The sequence below is a fragment of the Varroa jacobsoni genome, unplaced genomic scaffold, assembly GCF_002532875.2.
Source record: "Varroa jacobsoni isolate VJ856 unplaced genomic scaffold, vjacob_1.0 scaffold_390, whole genome shotgun sequence".
NCBI classification, from domain to species: Eukaryota; Metazoa; Arthropoda; class Arachnida; order Mesostigmata; family Varroidae; genus Varroa; species Varroa jacobsoni.
This window is the reverse complement of record NW_019213292.1, coordinates 118,941-130,069: the sequence shown is the minus strand read 5'-3', so window position 1 is coordinate 130,069 and position 11,129 is coordinate 118,941. Positions and strand designations below refer to the sequence as shown.

The 11,129-nt window shown below is 36.0% G+C and overlaps 1 protein-coding gene across 3 annotated transcripts; it reads left to right on the top strand.

Moving 5' to 3' along the window:
• The first annotated feature begins 69 nt into the window (after window positions 1–69).
• LOC111260002 (protein KRI1 homolog) lies at window positions 70–8,445 on the top strand. Of its 3 annotated transcripts, none has more exons than XM_022832427.2 (13): window positions 70–146; window positions 2,145–2,353; window positions 2,631–2,878; window positions 3,059–3,313; window positions 3,735–3,867; window positions 4,017–4,154; window positions 4,825–5,045; window positions 5,346–5,623; window positions 5,798–5,936; window positions 6,197–6,297; window positions 6,572–6,703; window positions 6,896–7,081; window positions 7,346–8,445. In XM_022832427.2, the coding sequence occupies exons 1-13, from the start codon at window positions 90–92 to the stop codon at window positions 8,333–8,335; spliced, it is 3,087 nt and encodes a 1,028-aa protein (XP_022688162.1). In that variant the 5' UTR covers window positions 70–89; the 3' UTR covers window positions 8,336–8,445. The 3 variants fall into 3 exon arrangements, with proteins under 3 accessions (XP_022688162.1, XP_022688164.1, XP_022688163.1); XM_022832429.2 differs by having other exon boundaries at window positions 71–146; window positions 4,825–4,952; XM_022832428.2 differs by lacking the exon at window positions 70–146 and adding an exon at window positions 1,170–1,338.
• The last annotated feature ends 2,684 nt before the right edge of the window (window positions 8,446–11,129 follow it).

Below are 11,129 nucleotides of genomic sequence, written 5' to 3'. Positions count from 1 at the left end.
AACATCTTCCTTTCAGGCTAGGTTATTATTTAAGACGCAAGTATCCTCATAAAATGAAAACATTCGATAGCTTTGCCGCCACAAAGTGAATGCATTTGATAGATAGCAAGAGCAACTATGACTGGTCAGGCGCTCTGCTAGCACAAGTGAGATATCAAGATCTTTTCATTTTATTAGTTATTCACTAGGTCTAACTAGCACCTTACGCGGACTTAGGACTTACAATAAGACGCATATTTAGATTGAATGCATAAGATCGAAAAAAAACTATTTCTGTATCAGCAATGTTGTGCCATGAGTCATAAGCATTCGATTCTGTGTGCATACCTTAAAATGTCTTATATTGTTATATTATGACAATGACTACCATTGATGCTTTTCAAGTGTCATCTTTGCTGTAGAAGAAGATTAGTTATACGGGATAAAGTACTGTACATGCGAGAATTACGCTGCCGAGCAAACACTTCCTGGCGATTCATTTGAATTGTAGAGCAAAAGACCGTGTTTATGGTCATCGCAAGCATATATCACAAATATACCTTAGTCAGATATGAATGGTATAAGCAGAGAACTTTACTGATTAATAGAAGATACAGGGTTTTCCACAAATCGAAAATAGTATATCATTTATGTACATCAGTTTAATGCAAACTGTGTAAACAATCAATGAAGAAACAGATAGTAGTTTACGGCCTCCGGCCGTTTGGATTGTATCATTGGAGAGAGACGAGAGCGCGAGACACAATTGTTAGGTGCACATATCATAGAATTAACAAAGTATGTATAGTACAAATATTTTCTTATCATTTAAAAAACAAATGAACCTTCTGTATCAACGATGGTGGTCTAGTTAGTTAAAATAAGTTAGGCCCACTTAGCACTACAGCAACCTTAGCCATATAATGATAGCTTGATTTTTGCCTTCTCAGTTCTACTAGGAATTATTTTCAAAATATTAATTTTGTGTATAGCCTTTATTGTATAAATGATAAGCGTAGATTTGCATAGCTGTTTAAGAGTTCTCGATAAGTAAGGAGAATGTACAAGTAATGTACTAAATATTTAAATAGATTTTTTGGCCCTAAATAGCTTAAAAAATGTTCCTCCTTTTTGGCGCACTTTTTCAAATTCTTTAGTGTGTCAATTGTTTTCGAACTCATGTTGTTTGTTTATAGACATGCGCACGTATGTTCGAATTATCGGCAGAGATCCGGAGCTTTTTTCAGTGGTGGATTTTGTCAGTTGGTTCTGTCATCTTCGTCTGTGATATGATACTTGTGGTTTAAGTAATAACTTACGAAGCAGTTTATTGAAATTATTTTTTTGAAGGTTCGACCGGTATGTACCTAGATTTTGTTCTTGAAACGTTTTTACAAATAATTCGAGTAGCTGAGTCTTTATTCAATAAACACTCTTGTTAAGGCGGCAAAATAGATATAGTGAGATTAGATTTTTATTCAAAAACAATAAATAATAAGCAGTATCAATGGCACTCAGTGCAAACTTTGGTTCACTGTCAACACTTTTTGTATGATTAGCACTTAAGCTTTAGCCTGTAAGGTCTTACAGCACATTACGTCAATGCTGTTCCCGCTGATTTAGTTCCGGAAGATTGTACTGTCAATTTTACTAGGAAACATAGTGCTAAATACATGACCGCTAGGCCATCATACTTCCGCACATATCCTAATTTTTTTCGTCAACTAGCCAGTAGGAATCTTTTTTGAAAAAGCTGTATTGGAAGCCTTCATTAAACCCTTTTCTAACTGGCTAACTGCTGTCGGTCTCATTTCATTAGTTACTTTTCATTTTTGATGAAAAATCCTTGTAACCAAATAAGTAATCTCTGTAGGTGAATAATGTGTGTAAATTACACATTATTGAAAAATGGCTTTAACTCGTAATTATCTAAAGACTGTTGCTGTTAGCTGTGAGACACCTTAGAGAGAATGAGACAGCTTTGTAAGTTTTTTCTGTGACGCCCGTCTTTTATTTATTTGAATATACCAATAAGCTTTCCATCTGATTGTGCTTTCACGCCGTAGTGTCTACTTCCACCATTCAAAAGATTATCTGACAATTATAACTGTTTTTTTTTTGAAAATATGTACTAAACTGGTTACTTTATGGTTCTTTATGAAAAGGCAAATATGACGGACTTATTTGCCGGATGCAGTAGCAGTGAAGAAGATGTTGGTAATGTTTTGCGGACAGACAACGCTTATGCTCGACATTACGATGATTGGAGACGTAAAGAAGAACTAATGAAAGCCAAAGCTCGATATGGCAGTGATCTTGAAGCATCATTTGGCAGCCAATCCAGCGATACTGAAGAGGAAGACGAAGAAGCAAGGTTTGTCTGAAAGCAAGTGCCTTACAGCAACTCGTAGTTGTAGTAGTGAAAGTCTGACAATGTCACTTGCTTTTATTATTAGTATTATGTAAAAGTTATAACTTATTTGTATTCTGACTTATGATATATTCAAGACCAGGTAGTAATGCATTTAAGGTGCTCGTCGAAATACCGCGAACGGTTAGGAATCTAAGAACGCCCTTGTTGTTCTTTTTATTTGTTTATTTTGGTCTTTTGTACCTTTGATTTCGGCATCGTTGCGGAATATTTATTTTAGACAGTGGACATCGGAACATGAAAAGAAGTTTCTTGCGACACTTAGTGCTTTAAAAGGGCGCGATCCAAGGATCTACAAAAAGAATGAGATAATTTTCGGCGATGTGCAGTCAGAGAGTAATCAAGTCAGTCAAGCAGGGAAGTTGACGGGCGAGGCTGGGTGTGAAGATAACAAATCGAAGGCTGCTTCATTTAAAGAAAAAAAAATGACACTTAAGGACTACGAGAGGAAAATCATATCCGAGGAAGGTTTGTATTGCATTGTTATCGCTGATTATAGAATGTTGTTGTATTTGACGTCTGATAATCAAATCGTGCTGAAGTTGTTTGTTTACTCACAAATTTCTTTCGAGTTCCATATAATGGTCCCATGTTTAATGGTTCTAAGTAATTATACTGTGAAATCTTTGTATTATGTTTGTATTACAGGAGGTATTTATGTTGATGATGAAGAAATCCAAGGTCCTCGAGCACGATTGATCGACGAAACCCACCAAGACAAACTCACATATGATGACGAACAGCGGGCTTTAAGGGATAGCCTTAAAGCGGCTGCGTGGGAAACGGATGATGATGAATCCGGAGAGAACAATGATCTTGCTGGTGGGCTTGTTTCCCGAAAAAAACGAAAGCTGGATCAAGAAATCAAAGAGGAGGAGGAAGAATATGTGAAATGGCTGAAAGGTCTGCGGCGGAGTTTGAAAAAATAACGAATTACAACACATATCTCCACCCTTCACCCATGTATAATAAATTTAAGATAGTATTGACATTTGTTCTAACTTGCATAAGGCATGCATAAATAATACAGTAGACATTAAAGTGTAGTCTTTTCAATTAAAGGCGTACATAGAACACTAATTGAATATTTTAGCAATATATCTGGTCTGATCTTTGATAAGCGAAATTGACTCTATTAAGGAAGACATATGATGAGTTAACAAATAAGTGACACTTATTTTGATGTTCGTTTTCTTAATATTGCAACGACAGGGAGCAGCTCGTATAGGTAAGAATAAAATAAAAATGCGTATTGACTCCTGATATTTTCCTAATTATATGTGATTGAGATGATAACACGTGAGAACTGAATTATAATATAAAGGTGAAACCGATCGATTGTCAAATAAAAAAGAGGCTAAAGAACTGGCCGAGCTAAAGCGGTTGTGGACTGAAGCTGGTGAAGAAAAACTAGACGAAGCAGAGAAGTTCCTACGCGACTATGTGCTTAACAAAAGGTAAAGTTGTCTGGTATTTCGCATTTATTCAAATCCAAATGACACGTCTTTTAATTGCTAAAAATCCAGTATCAAGGTAGCATGCACGAATACTAACACACCAAATTTTTGACAATTGACTTAGTTATACATATTAATATATTTTTTAGGTATCTCACTTCGAAGGACGATGATTTCAAGTTTGAAGTCGATTTCAGTGAAGATGAAAAAGATATCGAAGAGATGAACGAATTTGAACACAAGTACAATTTCCGTTTTGAGGATCCTGATCCCGACTTTATCAAACGGTACGAATGTACAATTTAGTTTTAGACTTTTGATTAGTAGATATTGGGGAGGGTCTAAGATGAATGATTCTTTTAGTGTTTTTGACTCGACAAAAGTGAGTTCCTTTATGTATTTTAAGAATAATAAAAATGTATTAATTAGAACTTTTTAATGTTATAATTTTATAAACGTAATTTTAATATTTAATTAGAATTTTTTGAGAAAAATCCTAGTAGGTTTTTGCACCTTGGACTCGAATGGGTAAAACCTATATTAGCACTAGAAGAGCAGCTTATCTACAATTAGGTCGATGGGGCTAAGCGGGATCTTTTTAGAGTTTTCATTTTTTGAGATAAGGGCACAAAAGTGTAAGACGTTGCGCTAACTTAAGAAGTGGTTCTAAGAAACAAAAAAAAGGAATAAAGGTATAAAACAAACATCTCCTACGAAAGCATTCATAAGTAGAAATTACATTCTGGCTAAACTTGTAATGATTTACGTACTCCCCACTGTGGCAGCAAATATTACAATATTACGGACATAGTTCACTAAAGAATCCAGCAAAATTTGGTAGCCAATTCATATATATACAGCAATGTTCAGAGCAAATCGGCTTCGAAAAAGAACCCCTTGCATGTATTTGTCAAAGATGAAAAAAATCTAATACATAACGTATGAATTCATTTTTAGGTATCCTCGAACAATTGAGGATTCTATGCGTCGAAAAGATACTCGACGTGCAGATAAAAAAGCTGAGAGAAAGGCTCGTAAAGAACAAGAACGGGTGCAGCTGCGAGAGGAAATAAATCGATTAAAAAGTATGAAAAAGAAAGAGATCTTAAGTAAGATTGATAAACTTAAGAATATTGCTGGAAACGCAGATATAGCGTTTAATGATGCTGATATTGATGGTAAGCGATTTGTCTCTATGTAATAACTTATACAGATGAAATGGAGTACACGATACCAGCATAAAATGATAAATTAATTTAAAACTACTTTTTTTCATTACGAGTGAGCAAAGAATTATTTGGAATCATGGATAGGTAGTTTGAATAAGAAATAATTAGCAAATCTGGTTTGTAAAATGCCTTATGTGCGGATATTAGTCTAAGCATGTTGAATACTGCCATAACAACTATTGAATTAACCGAGCCTTCTATTTGCTGCATGAGATAGCATTCTAACTAAGACGTCAATATAAATTAAAGGTGACTTTGATCCCGAGGAGCACGATCGCCGTATGGTAGAGTTGTTCGCCTCTTATGACGAAGAGGCTGGGGAAGATTTCTACCCAGAACTAGAAGAGGATGACCACGATCTGGACGATCTTCGTTATGATGACTGGGATAAGTACGAAGGTGAAAAAATTCAGTTTGAGGATGAAGGCTCTGAGGATAACGAAGACCAGTATAACGACCTTGAGAAAGATCATGCACCTGGGTTCAGTGGACTTTCTCAGTCGATCCAGTCGTCGAAAGTTCCTGAAGTAAGTTTCATGTGCAGCACTCAGCTGGCTGCGACGTAGGAGTTTTACGAAAGCATAAAGAGTCAAATGCCGTGAGTATTCCATCTCATATAACTCATATTTTTACTTTGTCAGTCGGATATCTTGAACGTCAACGACAACACTTAACGTTTTTTTTTTTATTAAAATTGGTAGAAGGCTGAATCCCAGTCCAATCTATCCAGTAGCGGCGAAGCGATTGAAACTGGTCACGGTAATGTCAACTCCAGCGATTTAGATGAAAACAATGTGATTCAAAGAAAGGAGACAGATGGCATTGAACGAACAAGTGAAGGTGTGTAATGAGTTACAAGCATCTTCGTCAAAATTAGGTATCTACGAGATAATTGTCTTCAAGACAAAAAATATTCAGTATGTTCGTCATAAAAGCAAAAATTTAGATTAATAGTAAGTAGAATACAATTTGAACGGCAATCCTGAGCGGTACACTGGTAGTTTATAAAATCTCTGGTAAATAATAAGGCTCGACCTTTGAATTCGAAAATAATTAGTTAAAGAATTGGTAATACAAACTTCGAAAATTTGATGTTCCAGGAAAGCTTTTGATTCGAGGTAAAAAGTCGGCCAAGCTGACACTTCGAGATATTTTGCCGCAAAACAAAGAAAAGAAACGGAGGAAATCCAAATTTGCAGAGGTGCGCTAAATATGTGTATTTTTGCTATGCTTTGTAGGATTCGAGGTTTATAAATCGTTTATTGTGCCGCTTTTTTTAAATTTAAAAACAGTGTTGTAACCTATTGCAAATTTTAAGGCCTATTAGCTTTGACATTTAATTGATTTTCTGCGAATTCACAATATTATATTTGATAGAAAGTATTTTTCATTCTTTCAGGGTTATTTCGATTCCACTGAAGAAGGAAATTTACTGATCTTATAAAATTTTCTGTTATAAACTATTATTATTATAGGCACTAGCGAGGAATAAGCCAACTTTCGATCCTGAGCGAGACCAAAAATTCGAGAAGTATTTCGATGAATACTACAAGCTCGATTTTGAAGATGTCGTCGGGGGATTACAGACCCGTTTCAAGTACCGCCAAGCAAGTAGACGATCCAGAATACAATTCACTGAAATCAGTAATCAGTCTACAATGAAGATGATCGATAAGTTACTTAGGCTAAGTAACCGCAAAGCGTGTATTGCCTAAAATGATAATTTCAAGTTATTTACGCAAATATAAGGTATTCAACGTTCTTAAAAAGCCATCTGCGTACTCTTCGTTGTATTTCAGGTCATTCCTAACGATTTTGGTCTTTCAACAGAAGAAATCCTCAATGCGCATGATAAAGAGTTAAACAAGTGGTGTACTTTGAAGAAAATGGTTCAGTATCGATCTGAAGAGGAAGAAAACAAAGATCTTCATGTCTACAATAAAAGAAAAGACCACATGCACTTGAAGCAGAAGATACTCGCCTCGGTATGAATTTTCATTCGTCTAAGACATGGTTACGTTGTACAGATATAGGAACAGAATATGAGTGCTTTCGATAAGTTGACCGGAGAGATGTTTTACTGTATAATTTGACCAATATTTTACTGCCTGTCCATTTGGGCTTAGGTTATCATAAGTCGCGATACATTAAATGCATTAGCCCTTAATGTACGCAGAAAGCAAATATAAATTATGTTCAAACCGTGAAAAATATTCTGCTCAACTTCTCTTTTTCTCTCGTAATTTTAGGTATACCCTACGGATATAGAGAGTCCTGATGCTGAAATCGTACACGAAGCTGCAGAAGCCAAAACAACGTTGGAGCCAAAACCGAAGTCCAAAAGCCGAAAAAATAAAAAGAAAAAGCAACGTACCACACAGCAGGTTGAAACTGATCACGAGGACAATGTCCAAGAAGGTGATCACAACGAAGACTTTGATGATAAAAATTATGGTAAAAGTAGTATTGATAAAGATGACATCCAAAAGGCTTTACCCAAAAAACGGAAGAGAAGTCCGATGGATAGAGAGGCGGGAACGGCTGAGCAGAAGAAACCGAAGGTTGCCAAAGGGGGAGATGCTCGTGTCACTGATGAAGTGAAGATAGCAGAAATGTCGTCTGTGGAGCATCGTATTAGTGAACCAGTTAGGTCCGACACAGATGAACAGGAACAAGAGAAAGGCAACGCTAAAAAAACTAATAAAAAAATTGATTACAACAAAAAAGATCAACGGCGAACAGAACTCGAAACTAGTGGAAAATTTGTAAAAAAGTCCCATGAAAAAGGTAAACGCTTTGGTAATATACAAAAGAAGTCCTTAGATAAGAAGACACAAAACATGCAAATCCTTAAAAAGAGCCTTGATAGAAAGGCGAAAAAGGCTAAAAAAGGTTTCAAGGTCGTGTCGTCTGAGACGTCTCAGTTTGATACTATTCCATGGGATCAGCTGACGGCTAAACAGAAGAAAAACCGCCGAAACGCAATGATAAAAAAGCGTAAAAAAGCCGAGACTAACAAACAGAAGATGCAAGATGCAACGAGGCGTAAAAACAAATTTAGACGGTTGGAGGAACTGCAAATGAGCGAAGCAAGAATGAAGGCCTATGGTTTAAACCCAAACAAAGTGAAAGGTAATCTTGTATATTCAAGTGGTTTGTCGGGCAAGAGTAAGTTAAAAGTCGACAAAGCCAAAAATCAGGAATACAAAGAAAGTAGTAGAGGAGCAACGGATGTGTAGGTTCAAAGCAAAGTATTTTACAGTCTCGAATGGAAGTTGTTATATAGCAATTATGTAAATATAAAAGTTCGAATAAATATATAAGTGATTTGTGAAGACTATGGCTTAGATGTTATTAGTATTTCTTTTAAATGATCGTTACGGTACATTTGGATAGCGGCCACCACTTTTTAAACTTTTTTTTGCTCAAACTGAGTCTGAATTTAATAACCGTATTCGAACGTATGGATTTACGCACAGAATAAATGAAGGTACATTTTCGCCAAGTAGAACTGTTAAAATACATTAAATCGTTATTTACGTAAGAAACATTAAAGCTCGAGAATGAAAGTATTTAGATCAGCTATTGGTCAACAATTGTTAAATAGGAAATAATTTACAATGTGAACTAGCATCATTTTTACAACAACAAACTTCCGAGCATACCTATTTAAAGAAGAAGCCTTTAAAGAACCGCCTATTATAATGAAAGAATCAGCGAGCTCAGAATTTGCATTAACGGTGTAGAGCTGGTAGCAAATGAGGTGCATTTCTATAGTACTATTTTTTACCAACCTTACTATGCTGAAGTGCCTATTCTAATGTTTATGTAAAGAACGTATGGAGATAATTGTCGGTATAAGGATAGATTATTATGCCTCTCTTTCTTCAACTGTCGCCCCTACCTATTAATTTATCTATGTTATACAGCTTGGATAGAAACCTTTCGCCGCCTGCTTGACAGAGACTCGCTTTCCTTTGACGTGCGCCTTTTTATCTATTCAAGGGGTAAGTTGGCTTGACCGTGGTGTTTGCCGCCAAAGACTAAGCACGTGTTCTGCATTCTTATTAATAATTGAGCTGCCATTTTAACTTCAAGCATTGTCAGGGCGGTACACACAGGGTGATGAAGGTATGATTGCCGGCAGCGTCGACTACCTAATACATTAAATGGCAGTTCCAATACGCGACAATTATGCAAAAGCGATCATCACCTATCCACTCGCTGCTTTACCTTGCTCCCACTTCCTCTACTATCGACGCTCCATTCCTAAGGGTCCTGTTCCAGAAGAGTTAACCTAACAGAGCTTCGCTTTATCCTAGGTCTGACCTGTTCTGAATCCCCTCTGAAACCCTTTAATACACATATAGGTCAGACAAGCATTTTTACGGACGGTGTGCTATCTGCGATGTTACTAGAATAGACAGTACAACGTGACGGGAGTGTGGAGGCGCAAGAGAGGGCTAATCCGGCGGTTCGGCACAGTTGCAACGATCATGTCATTGAAATTTCCTTAACACTATGAGCGCCGGGTTGTGCACATTGTTGTGTCTTGTCTATTGATAGTCTAGCGAAGCTACTATTTGGCTCTTGCTGTAGATGCGAAATATATTCTACTATGTAGGATACATTTGATACAATACTCTGTTGAAATTTGGACTTTTACTTAGAAGTCTTTTAGAAGTGTCTAAACAACTTTTTGCAATTGCTAAAAAGCATCAGTTTTAACAAGCATGATTAAGTATATTCTACTTGTACCTTAATTACAGCTTCAATTCGAAACTTAGACCACTTACTTCCAAAATTCCCGAAATATCCATTCTTTGCTCCGAGAAGCATTTCCAAGTAGTAATCGTGAGTCAAACGATATTGCTAAATGTGAACTTGTTTGAGTCTAGCTTAAACGCACTTTATGCAAAGAATCCAGCGCAATTAAATTTTAGGCTATTAACAGGCTAACGATTCCAAAAATACAAGCGTTTGAAATGATGGGAAGGTGTAAAAAAATGTAAAATCTCAAAAAGACTATCCCTTCAAGTTTGATAAAGTTATACAGTTATCTTCTCGAAAATATCCGTTAATTTCTGAATCCAAAATCCGGGACTATTAGAAACGGTTTCTTGTATCATTTTGATTAATTTCCGTGCTTTTTAAATGCCAACTTTAGTGAAAATCTTCCGCTTTGTTTTGTTGGAATCTTCCTTGGATTTTTTAAAAGGTACAAGTGAAGAAGCAATAACGCCGGCCGTTGATTTTCGGCAAAAAGGAGGTTGTCCGATTCCTGATGGACAGTTACCAGGTATAATCCTTGGTGCCATTTTTATGAATACTTAAACACAGCAATAAAATTGTCTTCATATATCGGAACTAATAGGTAGGACGAAAGGTCATGGAGTTGACAATGAATATAAGGAACAGGAGGAAACCACTGCCTGTGCAACCGTTCTAAAGAAACTCTAACGATAAAATGCTGTCAATTAGACGAAATTACGTTTTTTTTCACACTATGGTAATTCCTACAAAAGACATTCTGACCCGGCAGGTTGTTATATTATTTTCTATACGGAATGCTGAAATATGTATTATATACATATTTCCGTCCATATACGGCATTCCGCCGTATTTGTAGAAAACGATTCGCCAAGAATATACGTATTTTAATATACCAAATTTAATTTATTTACAAAGATAATGTATTTTTGCCAGTCTACATAAGAAATCGGACAATCACGTAAGTGATAAACAACAAACAATTTGAATATTTTGGAGATGGAACTACTTCTATGTAAAGTTGATTGACTAGCTAAAAGAAATTGTAAACGTCGCCGTTCAGTTTAAAATAAGTTTCAAGCATACCTCAATTGCATAACAATATTACAAAATTATATGGATTTTAAATTTGCAGACTTTTGATTGATAGCGGCAAATCACAAGAAAGTTCATATGTCCTTATAAATGTAAACAAAGGAATGGTGAAGTTCAAGTACTATGTTGATGTCATCCTCGTAGGAGAACCCGAAGTTTTCAGTGTAA

Bases quoted from the DNA above. Each gene is read 5' to 3' on its own strand.
- LOC111260002 (XM_022832427.2), top strand. From the start codon at position 90: ATGCATTTGATAGATAGCAAGAGCAACTATGACTGGTCAGGCGCTCTG. The intron at 5,624-5,797 runs GTAAGTTTCATG...TAAAATTGGTAG, and splicing joins AGTCGTCGAAAGTTCCTGAA to AAGGCTGAATCCCAGTCCAA. The intron at 7,082-7,345 runs GTATGAATTTTC...TCGTAATTTTAG, and splicing joins AGCAGAAGATACTCGCCTCG to GTATACCCTACGGATATAGA.